Source organism: Oncorhynchus tshawytscha, unplaced genomic scaffold (genome assembly GCF_018296145.1).
Source record: "Oncorhynchus tshawytscha isolate Ot180627B unplaced genomic scaffold, Otsh_v2.0 Un_contig_4752_pilon_pilon, whole genome shotgun sequence".
In the NCBI taxonomy this organism is placed as follows: Eukaryota; Metazoa; Chordata; class Actinopteri; order Salmoniformes; family Salmonidae; genus Oncorhynchus; species Oncorhynchus tshawytscha.
Genome location: NW_024609400.1, coordinates 92,501 through 110,000, shown reverse-complemented (window position 1 = coordinate 110,000; position 17,500 = coordinate 92,501). Strand labels below are relative to the sequence as shown.

The window sequence follows — 17,500 nt, the reverse complement described above, 5'->3', positions numbered from 1 at the left end:
ACGACAGATTTGTACCTTGTCAGCTCGGGGGTTTGAACTCACAACCTTCCGGTTACTAGTCCAACGCTCTAACCACTAGGCTACCCTGTCGCCCCGTGTGTGTGTGTGTAGCAAGGCCCAGGTGAAGAAGGTTGAACAACAAAGGACCAGGGTACCCCCTGCCGTGACCATGGTGAGAGGAAGGGATGGGACACTGGATTGGGCTGACATGGTACGGGGGGAGAGATTCATTTGAAGTGGACTTTGTCCCACAGCACTGTCATGTATGATTGGATGAACGGGATCCTTCCTGGGTTGTTTCAGGTTAGGATCGTTCCTGGGTTGTTTCAGGTTAGGATCGTTCCTGCGTTGTTTCAGGTTAGGATCGTTCCTGGGTTGTTTCAGGTTAGGATCGTTCCTGGGTTGTTTCAGGTTAGGATCGTTCCTGGGTTGTTTCAGGTTAGGATCGTTCCTGCGTTGTTTCAGGTTAGGATCGTTCCTGCGTTGTTTCAGGTTAGGATCGTTCCTGGGTTGTTTCAGGTTAGGTACGGGATCGTTCCTGGGTTGTTTCAGGTTAGGATCGTTCCTGGGTTGTTTCAGGTTAGGATCGTTCCTGGGTTGTTTCAGGTTAGGATCGTTCCTGGGTTGTTTCAGGTTAGGATCGTTCCTGGGTTGTTTCAGGTTAGGATCGTTCCTGGGTTGTTTCAGGTTAGGATCGTTCCTGCGTTGTTTCAGGTTAGGATCGTTCCTGGGTTGTTTCAGGTTAGGATCGTTCCTGGGTTGTTTCAGGTTAGGATCGTTCCTGCGTTGTTTCAGGTTAGGATCGTTCCTGCGTTGTTTCAGGTTAGGATCGTTCCTGCGTTGTTTCAGGTTAGGATCGTTCCTGGGTTGTTTCAGGTTAGGATCGTTCCTGCGTTGTTTCAGGTTAGGATCGTTCCTGGGTTGTTTCAGGTTAGGATCGTTCCTGGGTTGTTTCAGGTTAGGATCGTTCCTGCGTTGTTTCAGGTTAGGATCGTTCCTGCGTTGTTTCAGGTTAGGATCGTTCCTGCGTTGTTTCAGGTTAGGATCGTTCCTGCGTTGTTTCAGGTTAGGATCGTTCCTGGGTTGTTTCAGGTTAGGATCGTTCCTGCGTTGTTTCAGGTTAGGATCGTTCCTGGGTTGTTTCAGGTTAGGATCGTTCCTGGGTTGTTTCAGGTTAGGATCGTTCCTGCGTTGTTTCAGGTTAGGTACGGGATCCTTCCTGCGTTGTTTCAGGTTAGGATCGTTCCTGCGTTGTTTCAGGTTAGGATCGTTCCTGCGTTGTTTCAGGTTAGGATCGTTCCTGCGTTGTTTCAGGTTAGGTACGGGATCCATCCTCCCTGCCAGCCTCCAGACATCTCTCCAGCCTCCCTCCCTCCATCCATCCCGCCTCCCTCCCGACATCTCTCCAGCCCCCACCTTCTCTACACCCCCCCAACCTCCCAGGATAACTCCGTCCAGCCAGACTGTCTGTGGTATCGATGTCTCATTGATTCCTCTCTTCTTAATTCTTATCTCAAAATCAGCCTCTTTATCTTTTGCTGGGCTACTCCATGTGTTCCAGGGGCTCCATCTCTCTGCCTGGCTACCTTCTCATCTGATGGGCTACTCCATGTGTTCCAGGGACTCCATCTCTCTCTCTGCCTGGCTACCTCCTCATCTGATGGGCTACTCCATGTGTTCCAGGGGCTCCATCTCTCTCTCTGCCTGGCAACCTCCTCATCTGATGGGCTACTCCATGTGTTCCAGGGGCTCCATCTCTCTCTCTGCCTGGCTACCTCCTCATCTGATGGGCTACTCCATGTGTTCCAGGGGCTCCATCTCTCTCTCTGCCTGGCTACCTCCTCATCTGATGGGCTACTCCATGTGTTCCAGGGACTCCATCTCTCTCTCTCTGCCTGGCTACCTCCTCATCTGATGGGCTACTCCATGTGTTCCAGGGGCTCCATCTCTCTGCCTGGCTACCTCCTCATCTGATGGGCTACTCCATGTGTTCCAGGGGCTCCATCTCTCTCTCTGCCTGGCTACCTCCTCATCTGATGGGCTACTCCATGTGTTCCAGGGGCTCCATCTCTCTCTCTGCCTGGCTACCTCATCTGATGGGCTACTCCATGTGTTCCAGGGGCTCCATCTCTCTGCCTGGCTACCTCCTCATCTGATGGGCTACTCCATGTGTTCCAGGGGCTCCATCTCTCTCTGCGTGGCTACCTCCTCATCTGATGGGCTACTCAATATTATCTATGGGCCTCATCTCTCTCTCTCTCTCTCTGAGTGGCTACCTCCTCATCTGATGGGCTACTCAATATTATCTATGGGCTCCATCTCTCTGCGTGGCTACCTCCTCATCTGATGGGCTACTCAATATTATCTATGGGCTCCATCTCTCTGCGTGGCTACCTCCTCATCTGATGGGCTACTCAATATTATCTATGGGCTCCATCTCTCTGCCTGGCTACCTCCTCACCTCTGGTTGAACACGATGTAGGAGAAAGGGTGCCATTTGGGACACATCACTGGAGAAGCAGCTAGCCTTTCTTTTAGCCACAGTAGACGTGCTGGAGGTTGAGGGAGAGGCTTTGAGGGCTGGGGTGGCGGGACTGTGAGGGAGGGGCCGAGTCAGACTGGTGCTTGTCTTGATGTTAGTTAGGAAGGATTCAGACCTGATTGGCTGAAAGAGAGGAAAGAGGCCCAGTAGAGAGTTGAAAGGGGCCTGAGAACCACGGATGAGATGAAAAACCTCCTCCACACGAACAGAGACCTGCTGCTCACTAGCTATTCACAGCCATGCTTATGGCAGCCTCCCGAACACCTTTTGCGCTAAGTACACACACAAACACACACACACAGACACAGCAGTGTCCATAGACACATACACATTTGTGTGTGTGTGTGTTCATATACACACAGCTTCCTTTTCATGTGCCGGTCCACTAGATGAGTCTGTAATTGGTCCGTGGGGAGACACGCAGGGTGAGGGAGGCACGAGGACGACGTCTCTCTGTTGTTCCTTCTACATGTGGACCACTCCCTCGGGAGGAGAGGAGGAGGAGGAGATAGGATGGGAGAGGAGGCAGAGAGGACGGAGGAGACGAGGAGAGGTGGAGGAGAGACGGGAGGACAGGAGGAGAGGACAGGAGGAAGAGAGGACGGAGGAGACGAGGAGAGGTGGAGGAGAGACGGGAGGACAGGAGGAGAGGACAGGAGGAAGAGAGGACGGAGGAGACGAGGAGAGGTGGAGGAGAGACGGGAGGACAGGAGGAGAGGACAGGAGGAGGAGAAGATAGGACGGGAGAGGAGGAAGAGGAATGAACTTCTTCCCACAGAGCCGTGGGGTGAGACAGGGATGCAGTTTGAGCATCACTCTTCAACATACAATGAACTGGTGAGGACACTGGAACAGTCTGCAGCACCAAATAATGCATGCAGAGCAGAATTAGGCCGATACCCGCTAATTATCAAAATCCAGAAAGGAGCCGTTCAATTCTACAACCACCTAAAAGGAAGCGATTCCCAAACCTTCCATAACAAAGCCATCACCTACAGAGAGATGAACCTGGAGAAGAGTCCCCTAAGCAAGCTGGTCCTGGGGCTCTGTTCACAAACACAGAAGGCAAACCTGGCTCTTAAGAGAAGACAGGCTATGTGCCCACTGCCCACAAAATGAGGTGAAAACTGAGCTGCACTTCCTAATCTCCTAACCTCCTGCCATTTTTCCTATTTTGTTGCCTTACAACCTGGAATTAAAATAGTTTTTTGGGGGGGGGTTTGTATCATTTGATTTACACAACATGCCTACCACTTTGAAGGTGAAAAATATTTTTTAAATCAAACAAGAAATAAGACAAAAAAAATAGAAAACTTGAGTGTGCATAACTATTCACCCCAAAGTCAATACTTTATAGAGGCACCTTTTGCAGTAATTACAGCTGCAAGTCTCTTGGGGTATGTCTCTAAAAGCTTGGCACATCTAGCCACTCAAGCGTTGCTTTAGCAGTATGCTTAGGGTCATTGTCCTGCTGGAAGGTTAACCTCCGTCCCAGTCTCAAATCTCTGGAAGACTGAAACAGGTTTCCCTCAATCATTTCTCTGTATTTACCACCATCCATCATTACTTCAATTCTGACCAGTTTCCCTGCAGATGAAAAACATCCCCACAGCATGATGCTGCCACCACCATGCTTCACTGTGGGGATGGTATTCTCGGGGTGATGAAAGGTGTTGGGTTTGCGCCATTTGCGCATTTTCCTTGATGCCCAAAAAAGCTGCATTTTAGACTCATCTGACCAGAGTACCTTCTTCCATATGTTTGGACACACACCAAAAGGTGTTTGCTTATTTTTTTTTTTAATGGATGGAATTTTTCTGGACACTCTTCCGTAAAGCCCAGCTCTGTGGAGTGTACGGCTTAAAGTGGTCCTATGGACAGATACTCCAATCTCCGCTGTGGAGCTTTGCAGATCCTTCAGGTTTATCTTTGGTCTCTTTGTTGCCTCTCTGATTACTGCCCTCCTTGCCTGGTCTGTGAGTTTTGGTGGGCGGCCCTCTCTTGGCAGGTTTGTTGTGGTGCCATATCCTTTCAATTTTTGAATAATCGATTTAAAGGAGCTCCGTGGGATGTTCAAAGTTTCAGATATTTTTTTTATAACCCAACCCTGATCTGTACTTCTCCACAACCTTGTCCCTGACCTCTTTGGTCTTCATGGTGCCACCTGCTTGGTGGTGCCCCTTGATTAGTGGTGTTGTAGACTCTGGGGCCATTCAGAACAGGTGTATATATACACTGAGATTATGCGACACTTAAACCAAGTCCACCTGTTTGCAGTCTAATTAATTATGTGACTTCTGAAGGTAATTGATTGCACCAGGTCTTATTTAGGGGCTTCATAGCAAAGGGGGTGAATACATACAGTATGTACGCACCACTTTTCCAGAGAGAGTTATTTCACTTTACCAATTTGGAGTATCTTGTGTTGTTTATTGTTTATGTCCATTAGATGAAATGCAAATAAAAATACATTTAAATTACAGGCAACAAAATAGGAAAAATGCCAGGGGGGGGGGATACTTTTGCAAGACACTGTATATTTACAAACACAAACAAAGCCCCAGGACAGCGACACAATTAGATCCAAACGAACCATGAGAAAAAAATATATATATAATTATCTAGAAAATGCGAATCTATCTTACTACACGCTCATCACCAAATGAGAACCGTCAACACGGCTGGCTAGCTATCTTCCTGACTGAACAACAGTAGAAGACGGGACGATCAGAACCACACAAGCTTCCTGCTGAAAGGCCAACAACCTTTCCTAAGGAAGGCTGGTTCCCACAGATCAACGCCGAACAAAGGCGTTCGCACGTAAATACAGTCATGATTTCTTAGTCCAAAAACGGGCGGCGGTTCGTGTGAAAACTATATGATTCATGTGAGAATAGTTCTGAAATGTATCCACGATAAGTCTCTCCCCCTCTCATTGTCGATGTGTACAAGCCGACATATTTTGTCAATCCACTAGGGACCTCTGTCCCATCTAAAGGGTGTATGTTTATTCTGTGGTATTATTTAGTTAGCTAGTAAATAATTAAACCAATGTGTGTGTAGTACTGAATCATAAGGCTGGGGTTTCTGCAGATCCAAGGTTACGACTGGTCAGAATGATGATATGAGGTAACACGGAAGAGTTACAACCTCTTCCGTGGTGCCCCAAATCCGAATGAAGTAATTGTTATATGATTCATTTAAAAAAGGGTAACAATTAAACATATTTAGTTGATTAAATAAATAACAGTCCTCAGATTAATGAAAGTAAAGTCACAACACCAAAAAAATCACTTTGAATTGAAAGAGTGAGAGGGGCAGAGAGTGAGAGGGGCAGAGAGTGAGAGAGGGGAGAGTGAGAGGGGCAGAGAGTGAGAGGGGCAGAGAGTGAGAGGGGCAGAGAGTGAGAGGGGCAGAGAGTGAGAGGGGCAGAGAGTGAGAGGGGCAGAGAGTGAGAGGGGCAGAGAGTGAGGGGTAGAGAGTGTGAGGGTAGAGAGTGAGAGGGGTAGAGAGTGAGAGGGGCAGAGAGTGAGAGGGGCAGAGAGTGAGAGGCAGAGAGTGAGAGGCAGAGAGTGAGAGGCAGAGAGTGAGGGGCAGAGAGTGAGAGGGGCAGAGAGTGAGAGGGGTAGAGAGTGAGAGGGGTAGAGAGTGAGAGGGGTAGAGAGTGAGAGGGGCAGAGAGTGAGAGGGGTAGAGAGTGAGAGGGGTAGAGAGTGAGAGGGTTAGAGAGTGAGAGGGGCAGAAACAGAACCAACCTGGAGCTACCACCCTGGTCTTTCTCCCCTTCAGCAGTCTCTGCACCCGCCGCAGCTGCAGGTGGTTGTCATGGCTGCGGGCGTTGTCCTGGATACGCTGGGATACCTCAGAGATCAGCTTCACCGACCCTAAAGCATCATGGGTAGACAGATGAGGGTTAGCTGCCAGAATGGATTACTGAAACACCCCGGAAGTAGCTACAGGGCCGTCAGGAAGTAGTCATACCCCTTGACCTATTCCACACTGTGTTGTGTTAAAGCCTGAATTCAACATAGATAGTAGTGCCACCCATCTACACACAATACCCCATGAAGACAGTCTTTTTTTGTGTGTGTTGCAAATTAAATTCATCGTGTCTGGGTCCGTCAACCTGTTCATCCTGTCTGGGTCCGTCTACCTATTCATCCTGTCTGGGTCCGTCTACCTATTCATCCTGTCTGGGTCCGTCTACCTGTTCATCCTGTCTGGGTCCGTCAACCTGTTCATCCTGTCTGGGTCCATCTACCTGTTCATCCTGTCTGGGTCCTTTTCCCTGTTCATCCTGTCTGGGTCCGTCTACCTATTCATCCTGTCTGGGTCCGTCTACCTATTCATCCTGTCTGGGTCCGTCTCCCTGTTCATCCTGTCTGGGTCCGTATACCTGTTCATCCTGTCTGGGTCCATCTACGTGTTCATCCTGTCTGGGTCCGTCTACCTATTCATCCTGTCTGGGTCCGTCTCCCTGTTCATCCTGTCTGGGTCCGTATACCTGTTCATACTGTCTGGGTCCATCTACGTGTTCATCCTGTCTGGGTCCGTCTACCTATTCATCCTGTCTGGGTCCGTCTCCCTGTTCATCCTGTCTGGGTCCGTCTACCTGTTCATCCTGTCTGGGTCCATCTACGTGTTTATCCTGTCTGGGTCCATCTACGTGTTCATCCTGTCTGGGTCCGGATACCTATTCATCCTGTCTGGGTCCATCTACCTGTTCATCCTGTCTGGGTCCGTCTACCTGTTCATCCTGTCTGGGTCCATCTACCTGTTCATCCTGTCTGGGTCCGTCTACCTGTTCATCCTGTCTGGGTCCGTCTACCTGTTCATCCTGTCTGGGTCCGTCTACCTGTTCATCCTGTCTGGGTCCGTCTACCTGTTCATTCTGTCTGGGTCTGGATACCTATTCATCCTGTCTGGGTCCGTCTACCTGTTCATCCTGTCTGGGTCTGGATACCTATTCATCCTGTCTGGGTCCATCTACCTGTTCATCCTGTCTGGGTCCATCTACCTGTTCATCCTGTCTGGGTCAGTCTACCTGTTCATCCTGTCTGGGTCCGTCTACCTATTCATCCTGTCTGGGTCCGGCTACCTATTCATCCTGTCTGGGTCCGTCTACCTATTCATCCTGTCTGGGTCCGTCTACCTATTCATCCTGTCTGGGTCCGGCTACCTATTCATCCTGTCTGGGTCCGTCTACCTGTTCATCCTGTCTGGGTCCTTTTCCCTGTTCATCCTGTCTGGGTCCGTCTACCTATTCATCCTGTCTGGGTCCGTCTACCTATTCATCCTGTCTGGGTCCATCTACCTATTCATCCTGTCTGGGTCCGTCTACCTATTCATCCTGTCTGGGTCCGTCTACCTATTCATCCTGTCTGGGTCCGGCTACCTGTTCATCCTGTCTGGGTCCGGCTACCTGTTCATCCTGTCTGGGTCCGGCTACCTATTCACCCTGTCTGGGTCCGGATACCTACTCATCCTGTCTGGGTCCTATTCCCTATTCATCCTTTCTGGGTCCGTCTACCTATTCATCCTGTCTGGGTCCGTCTACCTATTCATCCTGTCTGGGTCCTTTTCCCTATTCATCCTGTCTGGGTCAGTCTACCTATTCATACTGTCTGGGTCCGGCTACCTATTCATCCTGTCTGGGTCCGGCTACCTATTCATCCTGTCTGGGTCCGGCTACCTATTCATCCTGTCTGGGTCCGTCTACCTATTCATCCTGTCTGGGTCCTTTTCCCTATTCATCCTGTCTGGGTCCGGCTACCTATTCACCCTGTCTGGGTCCGGCTACCTGTTCATCCTGTCTGGGTCCAGCTAGCTATTCATCCTGTCTGGGTCCTTTTCCCTATTCACCCTGTCTGGGTCCGGCTACCTGTTCATCCTGTCAGGGTCCATCTACCTGTTCATCCTGTCTGGGTCCGGCTACCTGTTAATCCACAACCATCAACCTCTACATGGTGCAGTATGTTCTCTACATGGTGCAGTATGTTCTCTACATGGTGCAGTATGTTCTCTACATGGTGCAGTATGTTCTCTACGTGGTGCAGTATGTCCTCTACAGGGTGCAGTATGTCCTCTACAGGGTGCAGTATGTCCTCTACAGGGTGCAGTATGTTCTCTACATGTAACCAGACAACAACACTGCTTTCATCCAGTCAGAGTGACTCTTTTGATGGCTTGTTTGAGTCTAAGGCCTCAATCGTGCACACGCACACACCCCCCCACACACACACGCACACCCCCACACACACACACCCCCCCCACACACACACCCCCCACACACACACACACACCCCCCACACACACACACACACCCCCCCACACACACACACACACCCCCCACACACACACACACACCCCCACACACACACACCCCCACACACACACACACACCCCGCCCACACACACACCCCCCACACACACACCCCCCCACACACACACACACCCCACACACACACACCCCCCCACACACACCCGCCCACACACACACCCGCCCACACACACACACTCATCCCCCTCACCCCCACACACACCCCGCCCACACACACCCCCCCCACACACACACACAGCTGTGTTTGATTGCATCATCACCCCCTGTTGAGAGCTGACCAGGGGTGCACAAATTAAACCGTGAAAACACTCCTGATTGGCTTAGATCTGCCTACCGCAATGCTGTGTAGCCAGCCACATAATTAGAGTGCTTCTGGTCTGTGCCACGGGCGGGTTGGCGGGCACACACACACACACACACACACAGGTTGGGCACTCAGCAGTCACAGCCTAACTGTGTGAAAACACAGGACCACCTCTCCTCTCCTTATTGACCTTAACAGAACACCTCTCCTCTCCTTATTGACCTTAACAGGACACCTCTCCTCTCCTTATTGACCTTAACAGGACTGATTCCTGGTGGTACTGCCTTGTAGAACTGGTCTGGTTCGGTAGCCTGGGTCGTTGGGTTTATGGTTAGCCAACAAGCTCTGCGAGGAACTGAACCCGAAACAAAGCAGACCAATCAACTACACCAGGGGTCATCAACTAGATTCAGCTTAACAGGACACCTCTCCTCTCCTTATTAACAAGCTCTGTGAGGAACTGAACCCGAAACAAAGCAGACCAATCAACTACACCAGGGGTCATCAACTAGATTCAGCTTAACAGGACACCTCTCCTCTCCTTATTAACAAGCTCTGTGAGGAACTGAACCCGAAACAAAGCAGACCAATCAACTACACCAGGGGTCATCAACTAGATTCAGCCGCGGGTCATGTGTTTACATTTGTACATGATCACATACAGGGCCTTCATAAACCCCCCATCTGAGGGTGGTAACAAAGTAGGTGTGGATGGCTGGTGGGCGGTCTGGGGGGCGACAAAGTAGGTGTGGATGGCTGGTGGGCGGTCTGGGGGCGACAAAGTAGGTGTGGATGGCTGGTGGGCGGTCTGGGGGCACAAAGTAGGTGTGGATGGCTGGTGGGCGGTCTGGGGGTGACAAAGTAGGTGTGGATGGCTGGTGGGCGGTCTGGGGGGTGTGGATGACAAAGTAGGTGTGGGTGTGGATGGCTGGTGGGCGGTCTGGGGGCGACAAAGTAGGTGTGGATGGCTGGTGGGCGGTCTGGGGGGGGCGACAAAGTTGGTGTGGATGGCTGGTGGGCGGTCTGGGGGGCGACAAAGTAGGTGTGGATGGCTGGTGGGCGGTCTGGGGGCGACAAAGTAGGTGTGGATGGCTGGTGGGCGGTCTGGGGGGCGACAAAGTAGGTGTGGATGGCTGGTGGGCGGTCTGGGGGCGACAAAGTAGGTGTGGATGGCTGGTGGGCGGTCTGGGGGGCGACAAAGTAGGTGTGGATGGCTGGTGGGCGGTCTGGGGGCGACAAAGTAGGTGTGGATGGCTGGTGGGCGGTCTGGGGGGGCGACAAAGTAGGTGTGGATGGCTGGTGGGCGGTCTGGGGGGCGACAAAGTAGGTGTGGATGGCTGGTGGGCGGTCTGGGGGGCGACAAAGTAGGTGTGGATGGCTGGTGGGCGGTCTGGGGGGACAAAGTAGGTGTGGATGGCTGGTGGGCGGTCTGGGGGCGACAAAGTAGGTGTGGATGGCTGGTGGGCGGTCTGGGGGCGACAAAGTAGGTGTGGATGGCTGGTGGGCGGTCTGGGGGCGGCAAAGTAGGTGTGGATGGCTGGTGGGCGGTCTGGGGGGGGCGACAAAGTAGGTGTGGATGGCTGGTGGGCGGTCTGGGGGCGACAAAGTAGGTGTGGATGGCTGGTGGGCGGTCTGGGGGCGACAAAGTAGGTGTGGATGGCTGGTGGGCGGTCTGGGGGCGACAAAGTAGGTGTGGATGGCTGGTGGGCGGTCTGGGGGGCGACAAAGTAGGTGTGGATGGCTGGTGGGCGGTCTGGGGGGGCGACAAAGTAGGTGTGGATGGCTGGTGGGCGGTCTGGGGGGCGACAAAGTAGGTGTGGATGGCTGGTGGGCGGTCTGGGGGGACAAAGTAGGTGTGGATGGCTGGTGGGCGGTCTGGGGGCGACAAAGTAGGTGTGGATGGCTGGTGGGCGGTCTGGGGGCGACAAAGTAGGTGTGGATGGCTGGTGGGCGGTCTGGGGGCGACAAAGTAGGTGTGGATGGCTGGTGGGCGGTCTGGGGGGCGGCAAAGTAGGTGTGGATGGCTGGTGGGCGGTCTGGGGGGCGACAAAGTAGGTGTGGATGGCTGGTGGGCGGTCTGGGGGCGACAAAGTAGGTGTGGATGGCTGGTGGGCGGTCTGGGGGCGACAAAGTAGGTGTGGATGGCTGGTGGACGGTCTGGGGGGCGACAAAGTAGGTGTGGATGGCTGGTGGGCGGTCTGGGGGGCGACAAAGTTGGTGTGGATGGCTGGTGGGCGGTCTGGGGGGCGACAAAGTAGGTGTGGATGGCTGGTGGGCGGTCTGGGGGCGACAAAGTAGGTGTGGATGGCTGGTGGACGGTCTGGGGGCGACAAAGTAGGTGTGGATGGCTGGTGGGCGGTCTGGGGGGCGACAAAGTTGGTGTGGATGGCTGGTGGGCGGTCTGGGGGCGACAAAGTAGGTGTGGATGGCTGGTGGGCGGTCTGGGGGGCGACAAAGTAGGTGTGGATGGCTGGTGGGCGGTCTGGGGGGCGACAAAGTAGGTGTGGATGGCTGGTGGGCGGTCTGGGGGGCGACAAAGTAGGTGTGGATGGCTGGTGGGCGGTCTGGGGGGGCGACAAAGTAGGTGTGGATGGCTGGTGGGCGGTCTGGGGGCGACAAAGTAGGTGTGGATGGCTGGTGGGCGGTCTGGGGGCGACAAAGTAGGTGTGGATGGCTGGTGGGCGGTCTGGGGGCGACAAAGTAGGTGTGGATGGCTGGTGGGCGGTCTGGGGGCGACAAAGTGGGCGTGGATGGCTGGTGGGCGGTTTGGGGGCGACAAAGTAGGTGTGGATGGCTGGTGGGTGGTCTGGGGGGCGACAAAGTAGGTGTGGATGGCTGGTGGCGGTCTGGGGGCGACAAAGTAGGTGTGGATGGCTGGTGGGCGGTCTGGGGGCGACAAAGTAGGTGTGGATGGCTGGTGGGCGGTCTGGGGGGCGACAAAGTAGGTGTGGATGGCTGGTGGGCGGTCTGGGGGGCGACAAAGTAGGTGTGGATGGCTGGTGGGCGGTCTGGGGGGCGGCAAAGTAGGTGTGGATGGCTGGTGGGCGGTCTGGGGGCGACAAAGTAGGTGTGGATGGCTGGTGGGCGGTCTGGGGGCGACAAAGTAGGTGTGGATGGCTGGTGGGCGGTCTGGGGGGCGACAAAGTAGGTGTGGATGGCTGGTGGGCGGTCTGGGGGCGACAAAGTAGGTGTGGATGGCTGGTGGGCGGTCTGGGGGCGACAAAGTAGGTGTGGATGGCTGGTGGGCGGTCTGGGGGCGGCAAAGTAGGTGTGGATGGCTGGTGGGCGGTCTGGGGGCGACAAAGTAGGTGTGGATGGCTGGTGGGCGGTCTGGGGGCGACAAAGTAGGTGTGGATGGCTGGTGGGCGGTCTGGGGGGCGACAAAGTAGGTGTGGATGGCTGGTGGGCGGTCTGGGGGCGACAAAGTAGGTGTGGATGGCTGGTGGGCGGTCTGGGGGCGACAAAGTAGGTGTGGATGGCTGGTGGGCGGTCTGGGGGCGACAAAGTAGGTGTGGATGGCTGGTGGGCGGTCTGGGGGCGACAAAGTAGGTGTGGATGGCTGGTGGGCGGTCTGGGGGGACAAAGTCACTACTTTTGACCAGAACGGCACCCTAATCCCTATGTAGTGCACTACTTTTGACCAGAACGGCACCCTAATCCCTATGTAGTGCACTACTTTTGACCAGAACGGCACCCTAATCCCTATGTAGTGCACTACTTTTGACCAGAACGGCACCCTAATCCCTATGTAGTGCACTACTTTTGACTAGGGGGAGGGCTCTGGTCTAAAGTAGTGCATTTGGGACGTAAACCCAGCGTATGAACACGATGATGCTCGAGCCTCGAGGCGGTCTGCGTCTTTTTTTCCCCTCTACGATAGATGAAATAATCCCGTCCTAATTGGGGCCGCTTATCTTCACAACAAATTACAACGTTACGAAACCAACAACAACAAAAGAGACCAAAGCCATCTGTGGGTTGGAGAGAGAGGCGGTTATGGTTTCTGAATCTTCTTCATTAAAATGGGTCTTTATTGCCTCTTAATAAAAACAACAACTTGGTAATTACAGTGCTGTTGCCTCAGATCAGTTCGGTTGTGGGGTTTCGTCCCAGCTGGCACCCTATTCCCTACATAGTACACTAGTGGCACCCTATTCCCTACATAGTGCACTACTGGCACCCTATTCCCTACATAGTACACTACTGGCACCCTATTCCCTACATAGTACACTACTGGTATCCTATTCCCTACATAGTACACTACTGGCACCCTATTCCCTACATAGTACACTACTGGCACCCTATTCCCTACATAGTACACTACTGGCACCCTATTCCCTACATAGTACACTACTGGCACCCTATTCCCTACATAGTACACTACTGGCACCCTATTCCCTACATGGGTGTCAGTAGTGCACTTATTCCCTACATAGTGCACTACTGGCACCCTATTTCCTACATAGTACACTACTGGCACCCTATTCCCTACATAGTGCACTACTGGCACCCTATTCCCTACATAGTGCACTACTGGCACCCTGTGCACTACTGGCACCCTATTCCCTACATAGTGCACTACTGGCACCCTATTCCCTACATAGTACACTACTGGCACCCTATTCCCTACATAGTACACTACTGGCACCCTATTCCCTACATAGTACACTACTGGCACCCTATTCCCTACATAGTACACTACTGGCACCCTATTCCCTACATGGGTGCCAGTAGTGCACTTATTCCCTACATAGTGCACTACTGGCACCCTATTCCCTACATAGTGCACTACTGGCACCCTGTGCACTACTGGCACCCTATTCCCTCCATAGTGCACTACTGGCACCCTATTCCCTACATAGTGCACTACTGGCACCCTATTCCCTACATAGTGCACTACTGGCACCCTATTCCCTACATAGTGCACTACTGGCACCCTGTGCAATACTGGCACCCTATTCCCTACATAGTACACTACTGGCACCCTATTCCCTACATAGTACACTACTGGCACCCTATTCCCTACATAGTACACTACTGGCACCCTATTCCCTACATAGTACACTCCTGGCACCCTATTCCCTACATAGTGCACTACTGGCACCCTATTCCCTACATAGTGCACTACTGGCACCCTATTCCCTACATAGTGCACTACTGGCACCCTGTGCACTACTGGCACCCTATTCCCTACATAGTGCACTACTGGCACCCTATTCCCTACATAGTACACTCCTGGCACCCTATTCCCTCCATAGTACACTCCTGGCACCCTATTCCCTACATAGTGCACTACTGGCACCCTATTCCCTACATAGTGCACTACTGGCACCCTGTGCACTACTGGCACCCTATTCCCTACATAGTGCACTACTGGCACCCTATTCCCTACATAGTACACTCCTGGCACCCTATTCCCTCCATAGTACACTCCTGGCACCCTATTCCCTACATAGTGCACTACTGGCACCCTATTCCCTACATAGTACACTCCTGGCACCCTATTCCCTCCATAGGGCACTTCTTATGACCAGGGTCACATGCATACCATTTCAGATGCAGCACAGCCTTCACATTAATAATACAAACAATAAACCCCAATAGTCATTCTGAGAACACTAGTCATTCTGAGAACACTAGTCATTCTGAGAACACTAGTCATTCTGAGAACACTAGTCATTCTGAGAACACTAGTCATTCTGAGAACACTAGTCATTCTGAGAACACTAGTCATTCTGAGAACACTCCTCCACTACACGTGTGTGAACACGTCATTATTTCATTTATCCATTATGTTGAAATAGTACGCAGTTATAAAAAGGGTGCTTCGTGACGTTAACTCTAAAATATTTTGACAGGGTTGGAGTGTTTTTTTAAAGAGGGGGGGGCATTGTGTTGAGTGGTTTGTGGTGGTGGTTCACGGGGAGCATATTAAGAGTGCAGTGTAAGGTCACACTAACACACATACACACACACACACACACACACACAGAGTGGATGAGGAAAACTCTTGAAGTACGGTAATTACAACAATTCTAACCGACGCTGTTGATTCCACACACAGAAAGACAAACAAAACAACAAGAGGGGAATTAAAACAACAAAGCCTCCTGAGTCTTCTCTCAACTCGTTAGTTTGATAATCAGATACAATGTGATCTGGCTGGGGCTATTTCTAAATCATTCCCTTTACAATACAACCAGGATAACTAACAAAACAGATTATTCTTTTCTCATAAAAAGATGAAGAGTTTAGAAAAGCAGCGCTAATGAGGGAGAGGGGAGGAAGAGGATGGAGGAGAGGGGAGGGGAGGAAGAGGATGGAGGAGAGGGAGAGGGGAAGATGGAGGAGAGGGAGAGGGGAGGAAGAGGGTGGAGGAGAGGGGAGGAAGAGGATGGAGAAGAGGAAGCAGATGGAGAAGAGGAAGAGAGGAGATGGGAGGAAGAGGATGGAGGATAGGAAGAGGGGAGGAAAGAGGGGAGAGAGACGGAGGAGAAGAAGAGGATGGAGGAGAGTGGGAAGGAAGAGGATGGAGGAGAGGGGAGAGGAAGAGGGAAGGAGGAGAGGAGAGCGGGGCGGAGGAGAGGAGAGAATGATGGAGGAAAGAAAAGAGCATTCAGAGATGTACCTTCATCTTACCAGTGAGAGGCTGTTTTAATTTGTAAGCAAAAGCAGCACGCAGCCAATGAAGATTTTAATTGATACCCATAAATAATTCCTTGTGTACATTTGCGCTTATGTCGGATTTGCTGTTTATTTGACGATTGGAATTATCCGGGTGGTGTGTTCTCTCTGTTGATGTTGGAGATCAGACGAAGATTATATTTATTTATTAATATAATCGCTTAATATCCTCTGATCTGGTACCCATTAATTAAGTTAAAATCCACATTGAGAATTTAGACGAACGTTGAGCTTTGCCACAGTACTTTCATCCTATCCTCACAGAACAGCCTGTACTGAGCCCCCGCTATCTCCCCCAGCCTGTACTGAGCCCGCCGCTATCTCCCCCAGCCTGTACTGAGCCCGCCGCTATCTCCACCCAGCCTGTACTGGGCCCGCCGCTATCTCCCCCCAGCCTGTACTGGGCCCGCCGCTATCTCCCCCCAGCCTGTACTGAGCCCGCCGCCATCTCCCCCCAGCCTGTACTGGGCCTGTGACAGCAACATCAACCAGCTCTTCACACAATGTGCTACTGAGTCTGCATTCCAAATGGCACCCTATGGGTCATTCCAAAGCTACCCACGAACCACGCGCACACCAATCCCAAGTAGTGTGGAGCTGTGGCTTGGAGTATTGTTTCTTCATCCTATGTAATGCACACACCAATCCCAAGTCGTATGGAGTTGTGGCTTGGGGTATTGTTTCTTCATCCTATGTAATGCGCACACCAATCCCACCCCAGCAGTGACTGTAGGCGGCAGGTAGCCTAGTGGTTAGAGCATTGGACCGAAAGGTTATAAAATCGAAGCCCCGAGATGACAAGGTAAAAATCTGTCGTTCTGCCTCTGAACAAAGCAGGGCTCTAGGGGCTCTCAGCAAAAGTAGTGCACCACCCTTAACCATGGCCCATAGGGCTCTCAGCAAAAGTAGTGCACCACCCTTAACCACAGCCCATAGGGCTCTCAGCAAAAGTAGTGCACCACCCTTAACCACAGCCCATAGGGCTCTCAGCAAAAGTAGTGCACCACCCTTAACCACAGCCCATAGGGCTCTCAGCAAAAGTAGTGCGTTACAAATTGGATAGGGTGCCATTTGGGACGCAGACCCGAAGTCTTCAGCGTCGAGACAGACCTCTCGACTACGACAGACTATAAACGACGTTGAGGTTAATCCATAGATACTGTATTTACCTCGGGAAGAATCGCAGTGGCTCCGTCCCAAATGACACACACCTTATTCCCTATACGGTGATAGGGCCCTGGTCAAAAGTAGTGCACTATATAGGTTGCCAGGGCCCATAGGGTTCTGGTCAAAAGTAGTGCACTATATAGGGTGCCAGGGCCCATAGGGTTCTGGTCAAAAGTAGTGCACTATATAGGGTGCCAGGGCCCATAGGGTTCTGGTCAAAAGTAGTGCACTATATAGGTTGCCAGGGCCCATAGGGTTCTGGTCAAAAGTAGTGCACTATATAGGGTGCCAGGGCCCATAGGGTTCTGGTCAAAAGTAGTGCACTATATAGGGTGCCAGGGCCCATAGGGTTCTGGTCAAAAGTAGTGCACTATATAGGGTGCCAGGGCCCATAGGGTTCTGGTCAAAAGTAGTGCACTATATAGGTTGCCAGGGCCCATAGGGTTCTGGTCAAAAGTAGTGCA

The 17,500-nt window shown here is 52.1% G+C and overlaps 1 protein-coding gene across 18 annotated transcripts in view; it reads right to left on the bottom strand.

The window, feature by feature from the left end:
- arhgef39 (Rho guanine nucleotide exchange factor (GEF) 39) overlaps positions 1-17,500 on the bottom strand; it is a 91,028-nt gene that overhangs the window by 27,706 nt on the left and 45,822 nt on the right. For all 18 annotated transcript variants that reach the window (XM_042315174.1, XM_042315175.1, XM_042315170.1 and 15 more), the window contains one exon: positions 6,297-6,425. In XM_042315174.1, coding sequence (XP_042171108.1) covers positions 6,297-6,425 — 129 coding nt within the window. The remainder of the gene's footprint in view (positions 1-6,296; positions 6,426-17,500) is intronic.